This window comes from Vulpes vulpes, chromosome 14, assembly GCF_048418805.1.
Source record: "Vulpes vulpes isolate BD-2025 chromosome 14, VulVul3, whole genome shotgun sequence".
NCBI classification, from domain to species: Eukaryota; Metazoa; Chordata; class Mammalia; order Carnivora; family Canidae; genus Vulpes; species Vulpes vulpes.
The window spans coordinates 109,609,039-109,636,531 of NC_132793.1; the positions used below are offsets into that span (position 1 = coordinate 109,609,039).

At 48.8% G+C, this 27,493-nt stretch overlaps 1 protein-coding gene across 3 annotated transcripts; it reads left to right on the top strand.

Moving 5' to 3' along the window:
- TNIP2 (TNFAIP3 interacting protein 2) lies at positions 1 to 25,760 on the top strand. Of its 3 annotated transcripts, XM_025999056.2 has the most exons (7): positions 15,278 to 15,386; positions 15,979 to 16,181; positions 20,119 to 20,406; positions 21,959 to 22,048; positions 22,470 to 22,736; positions 22,900 to 23,019; positions 25,015 to 25,760. In XM_025999056.2, exons 2-7 carry the CDS (start codon positions 16,128 to 16,130, stop codon positions 25,276 to 25,278), a joined length of 1,083 nt encoding a protein of 360 aa, XP_025854841.1. In that variant the 5' UTR covers positions 15,278 to 15,386; positions 15,979 to 16,127; the 3' UTR covers positions 25,279 to 25,760. The 3 variants fall into 3 exon arrangements, with proteins under 3 accessions (XP_025854822.1, XP_025854832.1, XP_025854841.1); XM_025999037.2 differs by lacking the exons at positions 15,278 to 15,386; positions 15,979 to 16,181 and adding an exon at positions 1 to 338; XM_025999047.2 differs by lacking the exons at positions 15,278 to 15,386; positions 15,979 to 16,181; positions 21,959 to 22,048 and adding an exon at positions 6 to 338.
- The last annotated feature ends 1,733 nt before the right edge of the window (positions 25,761 to 27,493 follow it).

Here is a 27,493-nt window from a genome sequence, read left to right on the forward strand (position 1 = left end):
CGCCCAGCCTGGGCGCGGAAGTTGGCGGCACCCGCGAACGGCGGTCAAGGCCCACGGCCATGGCCTCAGGGGGCGCCGGGTCTGGGGGGCAGGAGGGGGCGGCGCGCGCGGCGGCGGCGCTCTGCGGCCTGTACCACGAGGCCGGGCAGCGACTGCGGCGCCTGCAGGACCAGCTGGCCGCCCGGGATGCCCTCATAGAGCGCCTCCGCGCCCGCCTGGCCGCGCTCGAGGGGGACGCGGCGCCCTCGCTCGTGGACGCGCTGCTGGAGCAGGTGGCACGCTTCCGGGAGCAGCTCCGGCAGCGGGAGGGCGGCGCCGGCGAGGCGGCGCTGCGCCAGGTGCGGCCGCGGGGGGCGAGCGCGCTTCCGGGGCGAGCGGCGGGGACTGACGGGGCGAGCCCCGGGAGGCCCTGGGAGGTCTGCACGCGGTGCCCCGGGCTCGAGAGCGAGGGCGGTGGGCCGGCCCGGAGGGCTGTCGGTGCCGGTGCGCAGCTCCCCGGGCGCTCTCGCGTCAGCCTGTCGGTTCTGAGGACGCACGCGGACGCCTTAACCTTAAAGCTAAGGCTGCCAGTCGTTTCCCAGCAAAACTAGGTTTATTCGGGAGGAGCAGAGAATTGCAGTAGGTGAGGCCGCCGAACAAGGAGGGGCGGCTCCTTGGACAGAAGCCCGCCGTCCTGGGCGATGCCGTCCCGCTGCCTGTCGGGTTTGCGACGGAGGAGGAGCGGGAGGGGGACAGCTCCTCCTGCCCGTCGGGACTCCGTCGGGACTCCGCTCTAGCGTGCTTCTGACGGGTGTGAGGGTTGTGCATTCTTGGTGGCGCTTCGGGGCCTAAGGTTTGGGGGCGGTGTTGCCAGCCCTCAGGTGAGGGTGCGCTCCGGTGTTGCGTCTGTGCGTTTGTGCCCATTCTGGGTTCGAGGTATTTGTGTCCCATTGGACCTAAGGGTGGTTGTGTATGAGGGGTGTTTGTGCCGGTTGGCTCTGAGGCTGGTGTGTGTGTGTGTTATGTTCTGAGGGGTGTGCTCCAGGTTGTGTCAAGGACTGTGTGCCCATTTATATTTGAAGGTTGTGTCAGGCTTACCTGTTGTGTGACTCTGCGGGTTCTGAGGGGTGTATATGAAGCGGTGTTGAGCATAAGGGTTGTACGTCTTTTGGTTCTGAGGTGTGTAAGCCCCCGTCGGGTTTTGAGGAGTTAGTGTGCTTGGTTTGGTCTGAAGGTTGTGTGTTCCTGTTGATTCTGAGGGTATGTGAGTGTGTTAGATTCTGAGGAGTGTATCCTGTGTTGGGTCAGAGGGGCGTGCTCATGTTAAGGGTTGTGAGTCCTTGTTGGTCTGAAGGTGTATGTTCCTGTGTTGGGTCAAGGCGTATGATACTCACATTGGGTTCTGAGGGGGTATGTGCCTGGATTTTGTCAAAGGGGTGTTTGTGTATGTTAGGCTCTGAGGTGTGAGCTCCTCTCTTGGGTCTGAGGGGTGCGTGTTTGTGTTGATTCTGAGGGGTGTGCTCCCATATTAGGTCTGAGGGTTGGGTTCCATTTGGTTTTATTTTTATTTATTTTTTAAAGAACTTATTTATTCATGAGAGACACAGAGAGAGAGAGGCAGAGACACAGGCAGTGGGAGAAGCAGGCTCCATGCAGGGAGCCCAACATGGAACTCGATCTGGAACCCTGGGATCATGACCTCAGCGGAAGGCAGACGCTAACCCTTTGAGCCACCCAGGCATCCCTCCATTTGGTTTTAAAGGGCTGCCTGTCCTTGCTGCTGCTGCTGCTGCTTCTTCTTCTTCTTCTTTTTGTGCTTGTTGTTTCTGACGTGTCTCTATGTTGCATATGAAGGATGTGTATTTGTGTTGATTCTGAGGAGTGTGCTCTCGTCCTGGGTTTTGAGGGGTGTGTGCATGTGTCAGGTTTTGAAGGATGTGCTTCCTGGCTGGCTGAGAGTGTCGTGTGTCTGTGTTGGTTCTGAGGAGTGTGTGTGCCTCTTGGGTTCTGTGGGGCATGTGTACCTGTGTCAGGTCTAAGGGTTATCTGCCCATGTTGGTTCTTCAGGTTTGTGTCTGAGTTGACTTGAGAGATAATGTGCCTGCCTAGGTTCTAAGGGGTTGTGTTTATGTTGGGTTCCGAAGGAGATGTGTACCTCAGTGGCTTCTCAGTGGTGTGTGTGTCCATTTTAGGTCTGAGGTGTTTGTGTCAGTTCTGAGGTCTGTGCATGCATGTTGGCTTCAGAGTGTTATACTCCCATGTTTGTTGTGAGGGGTGTGTACACCCATGTTGGGTCAGAGAGTACCACGATGTCTGTTTTGGTTCTGAGTAGTGTGTCTGTGGTGGCATCAAGGAGTTTGCACCCATGTGGGTTTGTGAGGTGTGTTTGCCTGTGTTGGCTACTGAGGAGTTTGTGTGCCTGTCTGGGTCAGAGGCTTGTGTGTTTATGTTGGTTCTGAGGGATGTATATTCCTGCGCTGTGCCTGTGTTGGGTCCAGTGGTTGTATATCCATGTTTTTTCTAAGGGTTGTGTATGCCAGTATTGTGTTCTGAGGGTTGTGTGTCCATGTTGGTTTCTGAGAAGTGTTCTGTCTGTGTTGAGTCTGGGGTGTGTATGTTGAATGTTGGTTATGAAAGCTGTGCTCCCATATTGGATGAGGGTTGTGTACCGCTGTTGATTTTGAGGTGTGTTTGTGCCCCTGTGTTGGGTCTCAGGTGTGTGCATCCTCATTTTGGGTTCTGAGACGTGTGTTTGCCTATGTAGGGTTTGAGGTGTGTGTGCCTGTGTCGTGTCTGAGGGGGGTATGCACTCATGTTGGATTTTGAGGAATTGTTGTGCCCAAGTTGTGTATTGAGGGGTGTGAGTAGATGTTCATTTGGAAGAGGGTGTGTGCTCCGTGTTGAGTTCTGAGAGGTCTGTATGCCTGTATTGGGTCTGAAGGTTGTGTGTCCATGTTGGTTCTGAGGGTGTTTTTCTGTTTGTGTTGGGACGAGGGGTGAGTTATTGGTTATGAAGTTTTGTGTATTAGGTTTTGAGGAGGAGCTCCCATGTTGGTTCAGAGCAAAGTTTGTGTGCCTGTGGTGGATTCTGGGAGGTATGTGTGCTCGTTTGGGTTCTAAAATGTCATTCTTAGTAGGTGTAAGGGATGTGTGTCCTTGTTAGTTGTTAGGGGTGTTTGTCTGTGTTAGGTCTGAGGGGTATCTGCCTGTGTGGAATTCTGATGGGTGTGTATTTGGGCTCTAAGAAGTCTGCCCCCTCATTGGGTGTGAGGGTTGTGACTGTATTGTGTTCTTAGTGGATTTTGCATGCATGTGGAAGGTTCTGTGTATGTGTGTGTTCAATTCTGTGTTGTGTGTGTAGACACTGGGTTCCGGGGTTTTTGTGTATGTGTAGTACACAAGCATAGGCTCCTGGTGTGTATGTGTTCATGCTGGGTTCTGGGCCATGTGAACCCCGGTTATGTTTTGGGGCAACATTCAGCCTCAGTCGTAAATGAGTCTTTCAGTAGTAACTGTCCTCCTCTGCTGGGAGTGATGACGGGGCTGCGGTGCCTGCGAGTATTGGATAACAGACTTAAATCTCACTTTCCCTCCTCTTCATCCCTGCTGTTGGTGTTATGTTTGTCTTTGTGAAGTACCATAGATGCCCAGTCTGGGAGCAAGAGTCAGTGTTTGTCCTAAGAGCAATTGGGAAGTGCTGCTGCACACCTTTGGGTGGACTCTAGTGCCTCATTTGGGCCATAGCTATTATCTGGGTTGTCCCAGGAAAGAAACTAGGTCTGCAAAAGGAGTAGCTGCAAAAGACAATTTTCATTTCTAGGCTTGGCCCTACAGCCACACTTTAGAGTGAAAAAGAGACTTGCACACATGCCCTCCTTTTTTTTTTTTTTTTTTTTTTTTTACTATAAAAGTAATTTTGAATATCTGAAAAACAGCAGAAAGAATAAAGAATAAAATAACAGCCACTATAAATCCCACAGTGTGGGGGTAACCAGTGTTAATTTATTGGCATACGTCCTCCCTGTTTTTCCTTTACACACAGGGTATATACATACTGGGCTTGCTTGAGATCATGTTGTCTGTACATCTTCATGTCACGTTGCAAGTATTTTCTCATCTGCATCATTTTAGTTGCTTCTAGAAGCTAGATGTCTACCTCACTGAAGTGCTCTCCCTCTTCTGGGGAAGGTGGTTCATAACTCATCAGCTCAGAAGGAAAATTTATTTATTTTTACTTTTTAAAAAAGATTTTTTTTATTCATGAGAGACAGAGAGAGGCAGAGATACAGGCGGAGGGAGAAACAGGCTCCATGCAAGGAGCCTGATGTGGGACTCCATCCTGGGACCCCAGGATCACGCCCTGAGCCAAAGGCAGGTGCTCAACCACTGAGCCACCCAGGTGTCCCAGAAGGAAAATTCAGAAGTTGCTTGGTTGTGGGCACCAGAGATGAGTGCAGAGCAGGGACCAGAGTGCATCATACCCACCACCAGCTTACACACACCTGCAAGTAGCAGGACTCTACTTGGAGTGTGGAGGCTGTTGGTGGTCAGCCCTGGCATCCTGAGGCCCCACAGCCTCTAACCAGGACCCAGACAAGTGGATCTATAGTCCTAGATCTATGTAGTCCTCTACCCGTGACATATAGGTTTCGTTTTAGGATTTTTAATTATTTAAGTAGCATTTTTAACAATCTGGTATCTTATGTGATTAAATGTTTGTGGCTCACTCCTCCACCTGTCTGGGTCTGTCACAGAACCTGTGGAGGAATGGAGAGATTTCACACTGTGCAAAGTGAAAACAATGAGAAGAATTGATCAATAGATTGGTCTCATCAGTGGCCAAGTCGGCCAGCACATTAGGAGCAGGGACTCTGGGTTGGTAGAGACTGAGGGTCCCAGAGAGGATGCGGAGGCTGTGTCCTCAGGTGTGCAGGGACTGCCCCGTGACCTGTGCATCTGTGACTGAGCACAGAGAGCACGTGATGGGGCCAGATCAATCTTGAGGATTCTGGTTCTCTACCACCACAGTAAGACCCAAGACCTTCCCTTGTTTGTAACACGAGGCCCATGTGGGGAACTTTACCCAAAGGCCTTCCAATTAAGACTTTGGGATAATGGTATTAATTCACTCTGTGGCCCATAACTGCTCAACACCACTTCATTACTAGCCGAGTGCTGGCCTCATGGGTCCTGCCTGGTGCTGCCAACCAGCTTCCTCTCCCTTCTGGCCTGCCTTTCCCTGTTCTGCCGTGCTTTCTCTGGAGTGGAGCAGCATTCATCCTTTACAGTGGGCTGTGTTAGCTGTGTCGTTGGTTGGGTTTTAACCATCTGTCTATCTCCATACCTTTTTTGCTCTTGTAAACTGAAACTCTATGCTCTTTAAACTGTAACTCCCCATCTTCCTGCCCTCACAGCCACCACCCTTGGCAAATATGCTTTCTGTCCCTGTGACTTGACTCCTCTAGGGACCTCATAGAAGTGGAATCCTACAGTATTTATCTTTTTGCGACTGACTTATTTCACTCAGCATGATGTTCTGCAGGTTTATCTGTGTTGTATCATGTGCCAGAATTTCCTTCTTTTTAAGGCTGAATAATATTCCATTGTACATATATATCACATTTTGCTTATCCACTCATCTGTTGATAGACACTGGGTTGCTTTCAAGTTTCAGCTATTATGAATAACACTGTTGCTCTGGATATGTGTGTACAAACATACCTTTGAGACCCTGCTTTCAGTTCTTTTGGGTATGTGCCAAGTGGAATTGGTAGATCATAGGGCAATTCTGCATCATTTTTTGAGGAACCACTATGCTGTTTTTCCACAGTGGCTACACCATTTTGGATTTCCACCAGCATTGCACAGGGATGCATTTTCTCCGTGTTCCCACCAACATTAGTTATTTTCCATGTTTTCTTTTTTCTTTTTTTTTTTTTTTTACAGTTGCCATCCTGATGAGTATGTGGTGATTTAATACAAAATGATTGTAGTTTTGATTTGCAGTTTTCTAATGATTAGTGATGTTGAGCATCATTTCATGTGCTTATCAGCAATTTGTGTATCTTCTTAGGAAATATCAAGTCCTGGGATCCCTGGGTGGCGCAGCAGTTTAGCACCTGCCTTTGGCCCAGGGCGCGATCCTGGAGACCCGGGATTGAATCTCACGTCGGGCTCCCTGTATGGAGCCTGCTTCTCCCTCTGTCTGTGTCTCTGCCTCTCTCTCTCTCTCTGTCTGTGTGACTATCATAAATAAGTAAAATCTTAAAAAAAAAAAAAAAGGAAATATCAAGTCCTTTGCCCATTTTTGAATTGGTTATATTGTTGTTGTGGAGTTTTAAGAATACTCTACAGGCATACCTCATTTTATTGTGCTGCTCGGCTCTTATGCTTTTTATAAATTGAAAGTTTGTGACAGGGCACCTGCCTGGCTCAGTAGGTGGAGCATGTGACTCTTGATTTCAGAGTTGTGAGCCCTGCATTGAGTGTAGAGATTATTAAAAAAAGGAAAGAAAAAGAAAGAAAGAATGAAAGAAAGAAAGTAAGTTTGTAACAACCTTGCATCAAGTAAGTCTACTGGCCTCATTTTTTAAAAATTTTTAAATTTATTTATGATAGTCACACACAGAGAGAGAAGCAGAGACATAGGCAGAGGGAGAAGCAGGCTCCATGCACCGGGAGCCCGACGTGGGATTCGATCCCGGGTCTCCAGGATCGTGCCCTGGGCCAAAGGCAGGCGCCAAACCGCTGCGCCACCCAGGGATCCCTGGCCTCATTTTTCTAACAGCATTTGCTCACTTCATGTCTCTGTGTCATAGTTTGGTAATTCTCATATTTCAAAAATTTTCATTATTTTTATTATTGTTTGTTATATGATGTGTGTTCAGTGATCTTTGATGTTACTATTGTACTTGTTTTAGGGTACCATGAAGTGTGCCCATAAAAGACAGCACACTTAATATGTGTGTGTTCTTTTTTTTTGTGTGTGTGTGTTCTGACTGTTCCACTGACCAGCCATTCCCCCATCTATCTTTCCCTCTCTTCCCTCATCCCTGAGACACAATGATATGGAAATTAGGCCAATTAATAACCCTGTAATGGCCTTTAAGTGCTCAAGTGAAAGGAAGAGTCACACATACCTCACTTGAAATCAAAAGCTAGAAATGATTAAGCTTAGTGAGGAGGGGATGTCTAAAGCTGAGAGATGCCGAAAGTAGGCCTCTTGTGCCAAATGGCCAAGTTGCAAATGCCAAGGAAAAGTTCTTGAAGGAAATTAAGAGCGCTACTCCTGCCAACACATGAACGATAAGAAAAGCAAAATGGCCTAATTGCTGATAGGGAGGAAATTTTAGTGGTCTGGATAGAAGATCGAACCAGCCCCAGTGTTCCCTTAAGCCAAAGCCTAATCCAGAGCAAGACCCTGACTCTCTTCAGTTCCATGAAGGCTGAGGGAGATGAGGAAGCTGCAGAAGAAAAGTCTGAAGCTAGCAGAGGTGGGTTCCTGAGGCTTAAGGAAAGAAGTGCCAGGTGAAGCAGCAAGTGCTGATGGAGAAGCTGCAGCGAGTCCTGCAGAAGATCCAGCTAGAATCATTCGTGAAGGTGGTTCCTGACAATAGATTCTCAGTGTAGATACAACAGCCTTATTTGGGGGAGAAGTTGCCATCTAGTAGCACTTCCTAGCTAGAGAGGAGTTCCTCAGCGCCAGGTTGCAAAGGTTCAAGGGACAGGCTGACTCCCTTGTTAGGGGCTAATGCAGCTGGTGACTTTAAGTTGAAGCCAGTGCTCACTTACTATCCTGAAGATTCTTAGGGCCCTTAAGAATTGGGCTCCCTCTCCTCGGCCTGTGCTCTACAAATGGAATAACACAGGCTGGAGCACAGCATATGTGTTTCCGACATGGTTTACCAAATATCCTAAGCCCACTATTGAGACCTACTGCTCAGGAAAAAAAAAAAAAAGATTCCTTTCGAAATACTAACTGCTCATTGACATTGTACCTGGTCACCCAAGAGCTCTGATGATGTACAGAGAGATTAGTGTTGTTTTCACACCTATTAACACCATACTGCAGCCCACAGAGCAAGGAGTCATTTTGGGGAACACATTTCACAAGGCTCTAGATGTCCTAGATGGTGATTCCTCTGCTAGATCTGGGCAGAGTACATTGAGAATCTTCTGGAAAGATTCACCATTCTAGATGCCACTAAGAAAATATTCCCATGGATCAATATCAATACTAACAGGAGTTTGGAAGAAGTGGGTTCCAGTGCTCATGGAGGAAGCCACTGCAGATTTGTTGGGAACAGCAGGAGAACTAGAAGTGGAGCCCAGAGGGGGGACGGAAATGCTGCCATCTCAGGATAACACTTGAACAGATGAGGAAGTGCTTCTTATGGAGGAGCAAGGAAGGTGACTTTTTGAGATGGAGTCTACTTCTGATGATGAGGCTGTGAGGATTGTTGAAACGACAAGGATCGAGAATATTGCATAAACTTGGTTGACAAAGTGGCCGGATTTGAGAGGACTGACTCCAAGTTTGAGAGAAGTTCTACTGTGGGTAATATGCTGTCAAACAATGTCACATGCTACAGAGAAATTCTTTTGTTTCCTATGCCCTAGTGTCATACCTAAGAAATTACTGCCAAATTCAATATTGTGAAGCTTCTGCCATGTTTCCTATAAGAGTTTTGTAGTTTTAAGTCTTACATTTAAGTGTTTGACCCATTTTGAGTTAATTGTTTTATATGATGTTTAAAAAGAGTCCATCTTTATTCTTCTGCATGTGGATGTCCCGTTTTCCTAGCACCATTTGTTGAAAAAATTATCCTTCTCCTGTTAGATGGTCTTAGAGCCCTTGTCAACAACCATTTGACCTATATGCAAGGGTTTGTTCCTGGGCTCACTCTTCCATTCCCTTTGTGTAAATGTCTGTTTTTATGCCAGTATCACACTGTTTTGGTTACTGTAGCTTTGTAATCAGTTTTGAATTCAGGTAGTACAAATCTTGCTTTGTTCCTTTTTTCTTCTTTTAAGATTGTTCTGGGTATTTGGGGTGCCTTGAGATTCTATATTCTATATAGGATGAGTTTTTCTATTTCTGCAAAAAGCAAATCATCTGGATTTTGATAGGAATTGCATTGAATCTATAGATCACTTTGGGTAATGTTAAACCTAAAAATAAACTGTTATTTTACCAGCAAAAATGGGTTTATTCCGGATAGTAGAGATTTGCAGTTCATGCAAACTACAGCAAAACCATAGGCAAGTCCAGACAATAAACAAGAGGAATGCTTTTTTATAGAAGAAAGGGGGGGGATCCCTGAGTGGCGCAGCGGTTTGGCGCCTGCCTTTGGCCCAGGGCGCGATCCTGGAGACCCGGGATCGAATCCCACGTCAGGCTCCCGGTGCATGGAGCCTGCTTCTCCCTCTGCCTGTGTCTCTGCCTCTCTCTCTCCTTCTCTCTGTGTGTGTGACTATCATAAATAAATAAAAATTAAAAAAAAAAAAAAGAAGAAAGGGGGAGCTGAGAAGGCTGTTGTAAACAGTCCATTGCAGCAAACTGGGAGCCAGGGATAACCTTAGTTATGAGCATCACCTTTTCACGGTCTTTAAGAAACTGATGAAGCTTGCTAAAGTTTCCTTTTAGGAGGTTCCCAAGGGATTTGTAGAAGTATTCTGGGTTATAATACTTCCTCATTATTGTGCATCAATGAGGAGCAATTGTTACATTAAGTATTAAAAAACAGTATACTTTAAATCTGATTCTGATGCTTTCTAGCTATGTTACTTTGGGGAAGTCACTTAATATTCTGATTTTCTTATCAGTAAAACTAAAATAACAAGACCTAGATCATAGGAATATTTGTCTATTTATTCATTCATGCATTAGGTATTTGTTGAATGCCTACTCTGTGCCAGATGTTTTGATAGGTCCTGGAAGTGCAGAAAGGATCAAGAAAGGCAGATTCCTACCTTTTATGAAGCTTATATACTGGGTGCTTGAACGGCTTGTCACTTTAGTGTCTGCCTTCAGCTCAGGCATGATCTTGGGGTCCTGGGATAGAGCCCCATGAGCCCCCTGTTGAGCAAGGAGCCTGCCTACTTCTCCCTTTACCTCTGCCACTCCCCCACCCCCAACCCCTGGTCATGTGCTCTCTCTTTCAAATAAAGAAAGAAAGAAAATCATTTTTTAAAATACTTTATTTGAGAGAGAGAGAGCAAGAGCAGGGGGAAGGGGTAGGGGGAGAAGGAGACCCAGTGCTGAACAAGGAGGAGCCCAGCTCGATCCCAGGACCCCTGGATCATGACCTGAGCCAAAGGCAGATGCCCAACCATCTGAGCCACCCAGGCATCCAAATAAAATCTTTTAAAAAAAAGAAGCTTATATACTAGTTGAGAAAATAGAGATTGTAGAAATAATCAATTGCCTTTATGGAAAATGTATAAAACAGTTATATAGTACATTATGAGTTTTGTATTGTGAGGAACATGTGATTTAACATATATGAAAACCTAGCATAATCCTTTGCACCTAGTTGGTACTCAGAAGATGTGAATATCACCTACCATTGCTACTTAAGTGTTTATTTATTGAGCATCTTCTTTTTTTTAAGATTTTATTTATTTATTCATGATAGACACACACAGAGAGAGAGGCAGAGACACAGGCAGAGGGAGGAGTAGGCTCCATACAGGGAGTCTGACGTGGGACTCGATCCTGGGACTCCAGGATCACGCCCTGGGTGGAAGGCAGGCGCTCAAACCGCTGAGCCACACAGGCTACCCTATTGAGCATCTTCTGTATGGAATGGAGTGTGTATGTGCAGGCATCGTGGGTTATGTTTTTCCATTTCTCCTAATATTGAGTCTAGTATATTCATTTCACAAGCATGTATAGTGTCATGGTTGTTGTACCGGGCTTTGGAGCAGTGTTAATCCAGTAGAATTAGAGTGAAGAGTATAGAGAATAACATAGGAAGTGGCTGTAAAGTTAAATTGGGGGCATTGTGACTACCTTCATTACCTTATAAAATGTCAACTACATATTCTTTTAAGCACTACCCTAGGGGAATGCAAAGATGATCAAGGTCCAGTTCTTGCCCTTCAAATTGTGGAATCACACATGGACATAAATGATTACTTTTTTTCCTTCCTTATCAATTTGGATGCTTTTTATTTCTTTTTCTTGCCTGATTGCTATTGCTAGGATTTCCAGTACTATGTTGAATAAAAGTGGTGAGAGTAGACATCTTTAACTTGTTCTGGATCTTAGAGGAAAATCTCTGTTTTTCACTTGAATATGATATTAGAGTGGGTTTTTCATATATGGCCTTTACTATGTTGAGGTGTGTTCTCTTTAAACCTATTTTGTTGAGAGTTTTTATCATGAATGGAATTTTGTACTTTGTCAGATGCTTTTTCTGCATCTATCAATATGATCATATGGTTTTTATTCTTTCTCTTGTTAATATGTATCACATTGATTGATTTGTGAATATTAAACCACCCTTAGATCCCTGGGGTAAATCCTACTTGCTCAGGGTAAAAGATTTTTTAAAAAATTTATTGTTGGATTTAGTTTACTAAAGTTTGTTAAGGAAAAAAAAAGTTTGTTAAGGATTTTTGCGTGTATGTTCATCAGAGACATTTATCTATAGTTTTCCTTTTTTTTTTTTTTTTTTTTTTTTGTAGTGTCTTTATCTGGTTTTGGTATCTGGGGCATGCTGGCCTCATAGAATGAATTTAGAAGCTTTTCTTCCTCTTCTGTTCTTTGGAATAGTTTGAGATGGAGAGGTACTAAGTCTTCTTTTTAAATTTTATTTATGGGGATCCCTGGGTGGCTCAGCAGTTTGGCGCCTGCCTTTGGCCCAGGGCGCGATCCTGGAGTCCTGGGATCGAGTCCCGCGTCGGGCTCCCGGCATGGAGCCTGCTTCTCCCTCTGCCTGTGTCTCTGCCCCCCCCCCCATCATAAATAAATAAATAAATCTTTAAAAAAATAAATTTTATTTATTATTGAGAGAGAGAAAGAATCTTTTTTTTTTTTAAAGATTTTATTTATTTATTCATAGAAACAGAGAGAGAAAGAGAGAGGGACAGAGGCAGAAGCAGGCTCCATGCTGGGAGCCCAACACAGGACTCAATCCAGGGTCCCCAGATCACACCCTAGGCTGCAGGTGGCGCTAAACCACTGCGCCACCAGGGCTGCCCGAAAGAAAGAATCTTAAGTAGGTATAGTACAGAGTCTGATACAGGGCTTGATCTCACAACCCTGAGATCCTGACCTGAGCTGAAATCAAGAGTCAGATGCTTAACTGACTGAATCACCCTAGTGTTCCCTAACTCTTCTTTAAATGTTTAGTAGAATTCACCTGTGAAGCCATCTGATCCTGGACTTTTGTTTGTTGGGAGTTTTTATGTTTGTTTGTTTGTTTGTTTAAGATTTCATTTATTTATTCATGAGAGAGAGAGAGAGAGAGGCAGAGACATAGAGGGAGAAGCAGTCTCCCTGTGGGGAGCCTGATGTGGGACTTGATCCCAGGACCCTGGGATCACGTTCCTCTTCTGGTTTCTTTTTAGGTTTTAAAAGTCTCTTTAGGGACACCTGGGTGGCTCAGTGGTTGAGCATCTGCCTTCAGCTCAGGGCATGATCCTGGAGTCCCGGGATCGAGTCCTGTATCAGGCTCCCTGCATGGAGCCTGCTTCTCCTTCTGCCTGTGTCTCTGCCTCTCTCTCTCTGTCTCTCTCTCATGAATAAATAAATTAAATCTTTTTTAAAAAAAAGTCTCTTTATTCATATTTCCGTTTTGTTTATATAGTGCTTTCTTAACCTTTTCCACATCTTTTCATTTTCTGAGCATTTTTAAGATGGTTGTTTTAAAGTCTTTGTCGAGACGGCCTGCCATCAGGTCTTTTATTTATTTTTATTTTTTTAAAGATTTAAAAAATTTATTTATTCATAGAGACACAGAGAGAGAGAGAGAGAGGCAGAGACACAGGCAGAGGGAGAAGCAGGCTCCATGCAGGAAGCCTGACGTGGGACTGGATCCCGGGTCTCCAGGGTCACGCCCTGGGCTGAAGGCAGCGCTTAATTGCTGAGCCACCTGGGCCACCGCATCAGGTCTTTTATTTTTTTTTTAATTAATTTTTATTGGTGTTCAATTTACCAACATACAGAAAAACACCCAGTGCTCATCCCGTCAAGTGTCCACCTCAGTGCCCGTCACCCATTCCCCTCCAACACCCGCCCTCCTCCCCTTCCACCACCCCTAGTTCGTTTCCCTGAGTTAGGAGTCTTTATGTTCTGTCTCCCTTCCTGATATTTCCCAACATTTCTTTTCCCTTCCTTTATATTCCCTTTCACTATTATTCATATTCCCCAAATGAATGAGAACATACACTGTTTGTCCTTCTCCGATTGACTTACTTCACTCAGCATAATACCCTCCAGTTCCATCCACGTCGAAGCAAATGGTGGGTATTTGTCGTTTCTAATTGCTGAGTAATATTCCATTGTATACATAAACCACATCTTCTTTATCCATTCATCTTTCGATGGACACCAAGGCTCCTTCCACAGTTTGGCTATTGTGGCCATTGCTGATAGAAACATCGGGGTGCAGGTGTCCCGATGTTTCATTGCATCTGAATCTTTGGGGTAAATCCCCAACAGTGCAATTGCTGGGTCGTAGGGCAGGTCTATTTTTAACTCTTTGAGGAACCTCCACACAGTTTTCCAGAGTGGCTGCACCAGTTCACATTCCCACCAACAGTGTAAGAGGGTTCCCTTTTCTCCGCATCCTCTCCAACATTTGTTGTTTCCTGCCTTGTTAATTTTCCCCATTCTCACTGGTGTGAGGTGGTATCTCATTGTGGTTTTGATTTGTATTTCCCTGATGGCAAGTGATGCAGAGCATTTTCTCATGTGCATGTTGGCCATGTCCATGTCTTCCTCTGTGAGATTTCTCTTCATGTCTTTTGCCCATTTCATGATTGGATTGTTTGTTTCTTTGGTGTTGAGTTTAATAAGTTCTTTATAGATTTTGGAAACTAGCCCTTTATCTGATATGTCATTTGCAAATATCTTCTCCCATTCTGTAGGTTGTCTTTTAGTTTTGTTGACTGTATCCTTTGCTGTGCAAAAGCTTCTTATCTTGATGAAGTCCCAATAGTTCGTTTTTGCTTTTGTTTCTTTTGCCTTTGTGGAGGTATCTTGCAAGAAGTTACTGTGGCCGAGTTCAAAAAGGGTGTTGCCTGTGTTCTCTTCTATGATTTTGATGGACTCTTGTCTCACATTTAGATCTCTCATCCATTTTTTTTTTTTTTTAATTTATGATAGTCACAGAGAGAGAGAGAGAGAGGCAGAGACACAGGCAGAGGGAGAAGCAGGCTCCATGCACCGGGAGCCCGATGTGGGATTCGATCCCGGGTCTCCAGGATCGCGCCCTGGGCCAAAGACAGGCGCTAAACCACTGCGCCACCCAGGGATCCCTCTCTCATCCATTTTGAGTTTATCTTTGTGTATGGTGAAAGAGAGTGGTCCAGTTTCATTCTTCTGCATGTGGATGTCCAATTTTCCCAGCACCATTTATTGAAGAGACTGTCTTTCTTCCAATGGATAGTCTTTCCTCCTTTATCGAATATTAGATGGCCATACATTTCAGGGTCCACTTCTGGGTTCTCTCTTCTGTTCCATTGATCTATGTGTCCCATCAGGTCTTTTAAAGGGATAATTCTGTTTAACTTTTTTCCTTTATTTTTATTTATTTATTTAACTTTTTTTCCCTTTAAATAGGCCATATTTTCCTGTCTTTGGATGCCTTGTGATTTTTTTGTTAAGAATTGGACATTTGGATCTAATGTTTTATGTCTAGAAATCAGATTCTCCCCCTTCCTGAAGGTTTTATGCTTTTTCTTTGATTGTTATAGGCTGTCTCTGTGCCAAGGATCAACCTGAGGGATATCTCGAGGTTTGCTCAGGTCTCTTCTGAGCCTGTGCCTCTTCCTGGTCAAATGTGGGCACTTTATAATTTCTTCTTTATATGCAGTTGCTTCTGAATGTCCTTGTCTTTATTTTGTGTGTGTGTGTATTTTTATGTATGTCTGTCTGTATGTCAACAGGCCTGAATGTCCTTGTCTTTAGTGTCTGGTTCCTGAGGGTTGGAAAAGAGAACAATGAAGTGGAGTGGGGGGAACGGGCTCCCTCCCTTTGAATGTCCAGGTTGCTTCAGCTGGAGAGGGTCTTTGCAACCATAGGGGAGCAAAGTGGCTTCCTTTCTCTGCGTCTGCACCTTTGTGATAGGAAGGAACAATCAATGATCAGAGCACAAATTTCCAGTGTTTGGAGGACAGTTTCTTTTTGGCCCACCCTGGCTCCTGCAAGATGTGTGCTAGTTGCTGCAGAAACACAGGTGGGTGGCTGGGTGTGGGGGATGGGCTGGGGTGAAAGGGGTTGAAAGTAAGCTCAGCTGAATGGCCAAGTCCTCCCCTGGAAGTTGCAATCCTTCGGTAGAATTCCGGTTTACAGAACAGTGACATCAGATGGATTCCGTCAGTGCAGCTGTTTTTCAGGTGGGAGATAGAGTCCTGGTGCTTCCTGTTCCACCATCTTCCCAGAATCCTCCAAGCTGCATTAGCTTCTGTCCTTTGTTTGCCTTGCTCTTCCACTATGCTCTTCCAGAGGGGAGGAAACATGTTGCTCTCCTATCACTGCTTCCCAGGGTACATCTGTTTGGCACTTATGGTAAAGGCTCAGTTAACTGGCCTTTCCTAAAATTCCTGTGTTCTTGTTCTCTTATGGTCCTCTTAGGGTGGGTCACAGGGACAGCAGGGGCTGGGCTGCAAGCAGCACATGGGCGCCTATTACGGATGTGCAGAAAGGAGAGAGAGACGGGGACTGCACTGGGTTGGGCATGTCCCTCTCGCCCCCTATGAGTGGGATCTTTTTTGGAAATAGGGTCTTTACTAGATGCAAGACATTAAAATGATGTCATTCTGGATTAGGGTGGATTGATGGTTGGTGTCCTTATCAGAAGGCCTCATGAAGATGGAGGCAGAGATTGAAGTGCTGCATCTACAAGTACAGGATTACTGGCAACCCCCAGAAGCTGGAAGAGACAGGAAGGATCTTTCCTTCTTGCCCTGGAGGAAGCATGGCCCTACTGATACCTGGATTTTGGACTTCTGGCTTCCAGAATTGTGAGAGAGTAAATTTCTGTTGTGGACTTTGTTAGGGCAGCCTGAACACACTAATACGGACGGGGATGAGGGCCGGGAGGCTGTGCCTTTTATTTTTAAGGCTGATCCACAGACTATAGAATTCTTCCTACTTTTGTATCTTGAAATGGAGCCATGAAATTGTGGGTTCCAGCAAAAGGCTCTCGTGGGGGGGACATTAGCCCATGTGCTGATTCCTGTGCAATGTACGTGTATAAAGCTGGGATTCTAGGACAGGCCTTGCTCTCTGACAGCGGTGGTCTGTATTTTTCTGATTACACAGGGCCCTTGGCCAGATCGATCAGTACCTCTCTGTCCAACTTCAGAGCAAGAAGAGTGCCAAAAACCTGGGGCCCCTCATGCTGCTGGTGGGAGGATGCTTTTGGGGGCTGCCCTGCTGTGCAGTGCACCACCCTCTAGTGGTTTTGCTTTTGTTTTTCTAGCTCTGGGAGATTCCCAGCTATGAAGAAGAGTAGGGTAATATCCCCAGCAAGCCTCCAGGTGAACTAGGTTCTTTCTAAAGTGATGTTTGAAAGCTTTTTTAAAGATTTTATTTAGGGGGTCCCCTGGGTGGCTCAGTGGTTTGGCGCCGGCCTTCGGCCCAGGGCGTGATGCTCAAGTCCCGAGATCGAGTCCCACTTCGGGCTCCCTGCATGGAGCCTGCTTCTCCCTCTGCCTCTCTCTCTCTCTCTCTCTCTCATAACTCATAAATAAATAAATAAATAAATAAATAAATAAATAAATAAATAAAGATTTTATTTATTTGAGGCAGAGAGAAAGAAAGAGCTAGTATAAGTGGAGGCAGAGGTAGAGGGAGAAGCAGACTCCCCACTGAGCAGGGAGCCAAAGTAGGGCTCAATCTCAGGGCCCTGCCTGAGATCATGACCTAAATGGAAGGCAGACACTTGACTGAGCCCCCCAGGCATCCCTGAAAGCTGGTTTTGAAGACAAAAGTAAGGCTGGTGAGTCCTTCAGAACTAACCTCACCCCTGCAGTCAGCCACGTGTCTGTGGTTTTTCTGTGTCTGTATCGTGAGCAGGCTGAGAAGAGAGTCCGGATCCTGACTCTTTTCATGCCCAGTCTTACTCCTAGACAGTTACTGGGTATTCACATGGGACTGGGCCTGGTGCCCTGGGCCAGAGTGTGGAGATGGAGCATGCCCTTGGGAAGCTCCATGAGCCCCCTGAGCTGGGGGACATGTGCCCCACTGTTTGTACGGCTGCTTGTTTCTCCCACTGTCTCCATGACCAGGGAGGAAGGATGCTTAGAATTCAGGTCTCGCCTGAAGCCCTTCCGACTCCAGGAGGACATTGAGGCTGTGGTGGCCTCTTTACCCGTCACTCCAATGGCTACCGATCCCATGAGCCTCGGTTGGCCTACTTGTAGAGTGGGAGAGACGGCAGAAGCTGGCTCGTAGGATGTGTAGAAACTGCATGGCTGGCACGCTGCATGGCATGCTAATGATCCCCCGGAGACCAGCCTCTATGGGTATTGTTTATAGGACTCCCAACTGTAGTCCTGTTACATATATTTGTATATGTGTTGTCTGTTTCACACATTGAGATGCAATTACCCTGAATAAACTTCAGTATTAGATACGAACAAGGATAGAGACATTTCTCCATCGTGCTAATTTGAGTAATTTGACATTTTAATGGAAATGGCATCTCAGGGCATACCTCTTTATGCACCATCTGTTCACTCTGCACACACTTCTGGGCCTGCTGTGAGGGGAGCAGTCTGAGATCAAGGAGCACGGCAAAGAAAGGTCACTGCCCTCAGGACTTCCTTCCACAGGGGCAACAAAGCAAGACCAAAGCTGTCATGTAGGCAGAGGGAAACTGAGGCTGGGCCAGGGGGCCGACACATTAGAGGGCGAGGCTCCTGCAGTAAGTACTGTCCAGACAATAAGAACACAGAGAAGGCTCAGCTTGTGAGACCTGTTAAAAAGTGGTCAGTTTTTAAAGAAAAATTCCAGGCTAATAATGAGGCCTAGTTTTGTGTTTCTAGGCTCAAGGCCACAGGAATGGTCTGAGTTTACCCTCAGATTTGGACTTTTCTTGTCTATTGATTTTTTTTTTTTTTTGTCTATTGAGTTTTATGTTAAGGAGGCCACATGGTTGGTTCTCAGCTATGTGGACTCGGCCCCCAGGCCCCGCCCCTCCAAGTCCTGTGGCACCAGCCTGGAGCTGAAGGGCCCTCTGTTGGGAGGAGGTACCGATGCTGATGAGGCAGCTTTCAGGGAGGGGCCTCCTCCTCCTTCAGTCCAGAAAGGCTTGCTTGCACTCTACTCAAGGGTGACGTCAGAGAGTGGTCCTGAGGCGGACAAGTCAGAGGAATGGCCATCACAAGCTGTGCAGCAGAGGTGCCCTGAATTGCGGACATCTGCGGGGGGATGAGGGAACATGGGTGAGGGAACACGTTAGGCAACAATCTCCGTTTTGGGCTCCTCGCCAGGTGCACAGTGTGACACCGTGTCTGGCCATGTCCCCGAGTTCCACCACTTATTTCTTAATCCAGTCTTAAGATGGCCTAGCGTGTGACTCTGGGGCATGTCTCCTGTGAAGGTGTGTGCACCAGCCACATGTTTGTGTGTTGGAGGCTGCTCCACAGACCTGGAATGTGCTGTGTGCTTCCAGGCTGGGTGGGGAAAGAAAGGGGCAAACAGAGGTAGTATGGGGGTTTGGGGGGTGGGGGTGGGGGAGGACAGCATGGTGAAGAGCATGCCGATGCAGGCCCTATCTGTGTGTGAAGGCTGCTGTTGTGGATGCTTGTGCACATCCTGGAAAGATAAGTGCCCACGTGGTGATGAGCTGCCTCTGGAAAGTGGCACTCAGGGTGGAGGGTAAGTGGGAAAAGAGGGATTTAGATTTTCACAGAATTCCCTGAATTTGTTATAATCATGCATGGTTTTTGTTTTTGTCTAACACATGTTAGAGAAGACTCATCCAGGGGCCCTCTGGTAACATGGCCCAGCCTCTCCTCCTGCTGAGGGTCCTGGCATCTGTCCCTCCTCATGCTTGTGGCCGGGGCCCCCCGCTTGCCTGCATGTTCTCCTGGAAGCCTGGCCTCTCCTCTCCTGCCCTTTTCCCCCACCTGATGCTGCCTTCCCACCTGCAGGCTGCTTTCTTTGCCCTGCCCTCCTCCTCTTGCTGCAGGCATTGCAGGGTCCTGTGAACAGAAAAGCAAAAATTAAGGCCAGACAGAAAGCAGACTGTAATTTTAAGAACTTTTTTTAAAGAGGTGACCGTGGTTGGGTGCATTCATTTCCTATTGCTGCTGTGACAAAGCATCATCAACAGGGCTTGGTTCATCAGCCTTGTAGTCTTCCGCACTCCCAGAGGCAGAGCCTGAGCTGAAGGTGTGGGCAGGGCTCTGGCTCTTTCTCTGCCTCTTCCAGCTTCCTGGCTCCCGCAGTCTGCAGCTCACCTCTGCATCTGTGGCCAATGTCATCGCACTGCCTTGTATCTGTCCACATTTCCTTCGTCTTCTAAGCACGAGAGTCACTGGATCAGGGCCTCTTCCCATCCAGAATGGCTTCCTCTGAAACGGTTACATCTGCAGGGACCCTGTTTCTACATAAAGTCACATTCCAAGTGCCAGGGGGCAGGACACACAGACTTCATGGGGCTCGCCCACTGTGGGTTCTAGCTTCCTTATAAAGAAGCGTATGGATGTGCCACACTTTTACTAAGTTTGTTGATGTACTATCTAAAATTGTGCACTTACTTGTGAAAACAGAATTTTAGATTGAACTTTCAGAAAGACCATTTGAGGTTGAAAACTCCAGTTAATTACATTTCAGAAGCTGACCTCTGAATCATGACTGTCATCTAGTGATGGCATGTCCATGCCAATTTTTCTTTTTGTGAACATTTTTCTGACCTTGCTTCTTTTAATAAATGTGCTTTAAAATCTTCCTCTTAGGAAATTGAGAGACTTTCTGAGCAACTAAAAGAAAAAGAGAAGGAGACACAGCAGCTGATGAACCAGCCGGAGCACGAGCGAGAGAAGGAAGTTGCACTGCTGCGGAGGAGCGTGGTGGAGAAGGAACGTGCCCGGGCTGCCAGTGACATTCTGTGCCGCTCCTTGGCTGATGAGACCCATCAGCTGAGGAGGACTCTGGCTGCCACCGCCCACATGTGCCAGCATCTGGCCAAGTGTCTGGATGAACAACAGCGTGCTCAGGGGAACCTGAGGGGGAAGAGTCCTGAGGTAGGCCCTGTACATGTGTGTGTAGATGGTGGTGAAGGCCTCTGCAGGGAGACACTGCTTGGGGGCTGCAGAATCCCTCAGCAGCCACGGGAATCGGGGCGCCCAGAGCCCACTTCTTCCCAGTATTGAGACCCAGCTCTTGTGGCAAAGCCCACCTATCCAGGGGTTTCTTCTAGAATGATGGAACATGCAGTATGTATGTGATAGGAAAGCAGGGCAGCCTGTCTCACCAGCCCCTCCCTCCTGGACGCTGCGTGCACTGTGGCCTCATCAGCCTCACTGAGCTGAGGACAAGAGGGCAGAGCCAGTGCAGGCCTGGTCTGAGCAAATGTCAGTGCTTGAGCATCAGCCAGGTGAGCAGACTGCACAGCAGGGAAGGCAGCCCCTCTTCGTGCCTCATGCACAGGAGCCAGGCCCTAGCCTGCCACAAAGGGCAGCGGGTGCTGACCTTCTGTAGATCCACATGTCTGAGTGGAGCAGCACTGGCTGTGCCCTGGTCCTCCTGCATAGCTGGCTGGGGGTGTGCAAAGCAGGGTCCTTTCTAGGTGGCTCTCTGGGGCTGCCACCACATTCATGTGAAAACACACTCTGTGATGTTCTAGAGGGGATAGGCTGCCTAGCTCCTTAGCAGCATCTTCACTGAGAGCCTGTGTGGGGAGAACCTTCGTTTGAGAACCACCCATCCCTGTTGGGGGGATTCCATGAAAAGGGAACCTCAGAACACTCGTGTATTTCAGAAGCCAAAAGACAAGTGCTGTCTGGGAGGAAGCGGGCACGCTCATTCGACTTTGAGTCACTGTGTCATTTCCTTGTGGGGACCTGGAAGTAGCTACACAGGATGGTTGGCCTGGGGCTGCAGTGAGGCCAGTGCAGCCCCTAAACCAGTGTAACTTCCCACCCTGGGACTCTGCTGAGTCACCTGGGGCTTCCCGTCCTGCTTGGTGAGGACACACACTTCCTCTATCATTCATGGGGAATTCTCAAAAGCAATGTCACCAGCATACAGCCCCTTGTTCTGTTAAATGCACCGAATTTCTCGGATTCAGATGGACTTCTCGAGACTTTTTGCTTAGGTCTGCCCACCACTGTCAGAGTTGGTTAGGGATGTGGCTTTTGGTGTGAACATGGTGTGGGTCGAATTGCTGCATGTGGAACCCCTGAGGTCGACCCTGACTCTGCAGAGGCGATGGTGTGGTGTGCTTGGAGGAGTGAGCCTGGTTCCTGGCCAAGGCCTGCGCCAGGTGGCCCGAGGCCAGCATGTCCTCTGTTCCATCGTGGGACAAAGTGCCTGTGCTCCGACTCCTGTGATGATGGAGAATCTGAGGCCATGGGAGACCGTACACCAGGCTGTCCGGTTGGTGGTGGGGTCTGGGCGAGGCCTGAGCAAGCCCCCCAACCCCCACCCCACCTTCTCGCATCTCTACTCTACTCCTCTCCCAAATGCACACCTGCACCATCTGTGGCCTCCGTCTCCAGGTCCAGCTTCCTCCCCTCTTGCTGTGTGTGTCATGTTCAGCAACACGGCATCTTCCCCTGTCCCTTCCTTCTGCAGCCAGAGTGCACAGGTGGTGCTGCCTCTGTCCAGGCCATTATTGAGAAGTTACAGGAAGAAAACCGCCTGTTAAGACAGAAGCTGATTCATGTGAGTGTCTGTCCTGTTTCACTTATCCCACCATTGGTGGTGCTCAGGGCTGGTGTCTCCCTCGGGCTACCTGGGCTGACACAGTCCCCAGAGACCTGACCTTTTTGTCTAAAGGTGCAGAGAACATGCTGTCACTCTGTCCCCCCACCGGTTAACTTGTAGATCAAGAAAGGAGGTGCAAACATTTCTATCAAATGCAGCTTTTAAGGCAGGAGCATTTACTGAGTCCATGTCTGTTTAAGACAGTTGCTCGTGGACGTCAGCACCGTGCCTTGGTGCGTCTGGTGGTCAGAGTCCCTTCTGAACATCTGAGCAAAGTGAGGCAACATCTGTTTACAGAAAGAACTCATTAGCTAATTGTTGCTAACAGAGCTTCCTGGTCTCGGCTGCCTTGTACAGCTCTGTGGCTCTGTCTCCTCAGGTGGAAGACCTCAATGCGAAGTGGCAGCGCTACGATGCCAGCAGGGACGAGTACGTGAGGGGGCTCCACGTTCAGCTTCAGGGGCTGCAGGCCCCCCCAGAGCCCGAGAAGACCTCCTGCCCTGAGCTGATGAGGAAGGAGATTTCCAGGCTCAACAGGCAGCTGGAGGAGAGGATACGCGCCTGTGCAGATGGGCGGCGGGAGCTGGCGGCCGTTAGGGGGGCCCGTGATGCGGCACTGGAGCGGGTGCAGATGCTGGAGCAGCAGGTAGCCGCTCAGGGCTCCAGGTGGCCATAGGGGGGCGTCTGCCTGCAGGGGGCACTGGCGGTCAGTCGCATGGCAAGTGGCAGCAGGGGTGGGTGGGGACTTTCTCCTTCCTGAGCTGAAATGGTTCAGCACCGTAACTGTGGAGCGTCTGGCCTCCTTTCAGATTCTCGCGTACAAGGATGATTTCACCTCAGAAAGGGCAGACCGGGAACGGGCCCAGGGCAGGATTCAGGAGCTCGAGGAACAGGTGGCTTCCTTGCGGCAACAGGCATCTTGGACACAGGTAGGGCCCGAAGGCTTTTCTCCTCATTTAGGCTCAGTGTTTCTCTCACTTCTCTTTCCATGAATTTCGAGTGCTAGCCTGAGACACTTGTCATGGCCCCAGACTCCTTACTTCCCCGTGTGGGCCCGAGCCGTCCTGCCAGGTGTTGGGACGTGGTGGTGGAGGACCTCCGTTGCACTGTGTGGAAAGCTGGCATGGTGGTGTGGTGGCAGAGGTAGCTGTGTCTATGGGCCTGTCCTGCCCTCTGTGTGGCTGTGAGGTGGGGACCCTGGTTAGCCCATTCCACAGATGTGGATGCTGAGGCCCCAGGTGTCCAGTGATGTCCCCCAGCTCATGGCGCAGGGGCCTCGTGCATGGAGTTGGGCCTTGTGGGCCAGTGGGCCCTCCACCCCACTTAGACAGGCCTGGCAGGCATCAGAATTGACAGTCTCTCACTGTGGGACGCATGGCACCCACCGCCTCTTCCCCTTGGCGTCCAGACCTGCTCAGTGCTCTGCGGAAACCCCAGGAAAGCTTGGTTTCTTCAGCCCCTCTGCCAGTACCCAACATACCTCTGGCCCCAGAGTGAACCCTGGGCCCCTCAAAGAACTTCCATCTGGACACAGACTGGACAGTAGTGGCACCTCTGGGGATCAAGGCAGCTGGTGGAGCAGGGGTGCTGAGCAGACCTTGGAGCTGCCCCTTCTGGTTGGCTTGTGGGCAGTGTTAGTTGTCGACACTGTCCTGTGTTATGGCTGCTAGGGTTCATTGGTGGATTCTGCTTCCCTACGGCAGGAAGGTACAGGGAGCCATGGAGGACGTGCTTGCACGCTCTTGGACCAGTCCATAGCAGTGTGCCCACACAAAGGCAGCTGTTTCTACTTGCGGGTGAAGTGGGTGGGGACCGTGGATGATGTCTGTGTCCCCTCCACATCTGCAGGCCCCCGGAGAGAGGCAGGAGGACCTCACCAGCCCCAGCAGCCTTCTTGGCCGCCATTGGAAATTCCTGCTTCTCCTAAGGCCCTAGGACTGTGGGGTTTGGTTGAGGGATGCACACTGGAGGACCCTCAACCCAAGCATTAGGATTTTTCTGCACTGGGGCTACGGTTCACTGCCCACACCTTCACTCCTGCCCTGGGTCACCCAGGGACTGAGCAACAGCACATGCTCCCCAGTGCTCAGGGGGCCATGGAGGCCACTTAGTGCACATGGCCCGGTCCCCTGGAGCACCCTCCAGCTGGGTGGGGGTGGTCTTCCTGTGACTTGGCTTTGCCTGTGGGGTTTCTGGCTGGAAACATGTTGCTCTTGAGTTGAAAGGTCACTAATGCTGTGGTCCTTGGCAGCCTCCCAACAACTCAGGGCCGATAGGAGTGACCAGAACTTGGCTCCAGGTCTGGTGGGGACCGGCTGTGTGCACTAAGTGGCCTCCGTGGCCCCTCGAGCACTGGGGAGCATGTGCTGTTGCTCAGCCCCTGGGTGACCTGGAGCAGTAGTGAGGGTGCAGGCAGTGAGCCTTAGCCCCACAGTGGAAAATCCTAATTCAGATGTGAAGTCGAAGCAGCAGAGCCAACTGGAACGAAGTTCCTGAATGAGAGTGACGAGTGCTGCAGGCCACTGTCTGAGGCACCCCTGTCTTTGGGGGCTCCAAGTACTCAGTATCCCGGGCCCTGCAGAGAAGGTGTGGTGGGTGGCTGGGATATGGCTTGCCCAGCTTCCCACTGTAAGCTCTGCCACTCCCTCTCCACTGAGGTATCGGGGGCTGGTGTCCAGGGCCGATGGGCCACTCAGGCCTTCTGCCCCAGAGGTGTGGTTCCCTTCACGAGAGCGCAGGAGTGTCCATGTGGTCGCTCTGGTTCTTCATGGAGCATGGCCATATTTGGGCTCTGGGTTACTCCAGGAAGCAGGGTGAGGGGTGCACACTCCACTCAGAAGAAATATCTCAAATGCTAGAACCCAATATGTGATTTTCTGGTCTCCTGTGCAGCCCATGTAACTGGACCCTTGGCTTTTTCCCAGGACCGCCGGGAACCAGGCTCCTGCCGGATTCATACAGGGAACAGAACCCCCAAGTACTTAGAGACTGATGCTCTGGAGCTCATGGCACCTAGTGGCCGGAGGACTGGGACTGGATCTCAGGGGCTGGACTCGCCCACCGAGGGCAGGTGTCCTGGAACAACCCGGAGAGGGCAGGGGGACCTTCAGTGCCCTCACTGTCTGCAGTGCTTCGGCGATGAGCAAGGCGAGGAGCTCTTCATGCATGTGGCTGAGTGCTGCCAGTGAGCCCTGTGGCCGGGGCTGCTGTGCCCGGGCACCTCCCGTGGGGGTTAGAGATCCCTCGAGATCGGGGCCCATACCAGGTCAGAGGGAACCTCTAGGGGGGCATGTGCTCCTGGGAAGGAGTGTGGCCCTCCAGCTGGGCCAAGACCAAGGCGGGCACAGTCAGGCCAGGCCCTCCAGGCCCACATGATGGCCCCGCATAGCCTGCCAGTGGGTGTGCTCTGGCTTGCCGGGAAAAGCTGGCTGCCTGCGGGGACCACACGTGGGGGCCTCAGGGTGAAGGCCTGCCTTGTTCTGGTGACTAAGGACCAGGAGGTTTGCGGAGCTGAGCACATTGGCCATACCTCTTACCTGGGGCTGGTCTCTGCCACCGCAGAGCCATGTGTCTGCACTGAACTGCACTGCAATGCCTTTGCCACATATCTGCAAGTCCAGAGACATTTCACAATCACTTATTTTCATAATAAATGCACTTGCTCTGGTGACTGCTCTAAGAATGCATTCTGGGGGTCGGGGTGCAGGGACCAACGTATTCCAGTGGGGTGGGCATCAAACCAGCCGGTAAGGAAAAACACTCCTGTGTGTCTGCTGCCTGTCAGAGACCACTTGACCTGGCACCAGCTCAGCTTCGCCTTTGGGCTATTTAAGCCCCAGCCCAGGGTGTGAAGTCATGGGCTGGGAATGAGGTGAGAGGAAGCAGGTACCTGCTAAGAGCACATCGGAGCCACAGAGCAAGACATGAGTGTGGAGGTTCAGGAGACAGGAATGAGGTAGCGGGAGGGGAGACTGAGGCACTGTGCTGTGTGTGTGCCAGGTTCACTTCTAGCAATTCCAGAACCTAAGTGTTATGATCATCCTCAACACAGACAAGGGAGATGAGACACAGCAGGGTGAAATCACTTGCCCAAGGTCACACAAGAGCTGAATAACAAAGCTGGGATTTGAACTCCTGTCCTCCCAGGAGCTCACCCTTACATCTAGCTAAGTCCTCAAGTCAGAGTCCAGGCATCACTTCCTCTGGGACTCCCTGTGCACCCCTCTCCCCAAGAGCCCAGCTGGGAAAGATCTGGCCTGTGTGGCACAGGGTGGCTAGGCTGTAGCAGAAAAGCCTCAGTCTTCCTGAACTGAGGAGGTGCAAGTTTGTGGACACCAGAATGCAGGAAAGAGGATGGGGACATGCCAGAGAAGGGAGCCACACAAGGGGGATCCTTGGCTCCCTCAGATCCTTGGCTGACCCCAAATTGTGCGTGCTTCGAGCAAGACCCTGAGGATTCTGGGGCAAGAACAGCAGATGGAAAACAGAGAAGGAACTGAGCAGACATTTCAGTGAACGAATATTACGGGGTGATAGCTTTGAATTTAGGGCTCAGTAAACACTTCAGGTTTTCCTTTGAAACTCTGGGAGGGCCAGGCCTTGGGAGTAAAGTTGACACAGTGGGACAAAACGGAAATAGCCCTTGCTCCAAAAAGGCATTAGAGTTCAGGTAATCAACCAGTAAATCACCTATCCATTGTATTGAAAACCAATTTTCTCCAGAGACGGGCAGCAGAATCTCAAGCCTTATGCTGTACGAGCCACAAGTGCAATATGCAATAGAAAAGACTAGAAGGGCACCTGGCCGGATCAGTCGGTGGAGCATACAGCTCTTGATCTTGGGGTTGTGAGTTTGAGCTTGAAAATAAATTTTATGAAAAATCAAGGCAGCAGGAATGTATTTTCAGACAGTTACAAGGTAATGAAGTTTATATCCCAACAGACAGCCCTACAAGAAATAAATCTGTACTACATATGGAAGTGATTCTGGATAAAAGACAAACAAAAGACAAAAGATAAAAGACAAAAAGGAATGAAGATCATGGGGGTAGGTAGCTGTGGATTACTGACTGCTTCAACAGTGATGTTTGAGGGCTTTAAAACATGCACACATGTGACCACAAGAGCTTTCTAGGTCAGGGAAGGCATATTTCAGGAACTTACACAGAAGTTTTTGCATTGATTTACAGCGGGGTGTAATGCAGTCAGGAAGCATATTATAATCTTTAAAGTAACAAAGAAAATAGTAATACAAATCTTTAAAGAGTGAACATAGGAGAGAAATGTATTTATTAATCCAAAGCAAGATGAGTTAGGAGAGCTAAAGGAATAAGGAAGGGAGGAGAGAAAACAGATGGTGGCAGACTTAAACCCGACTCTATCAATCATCCACTCAAAAATATG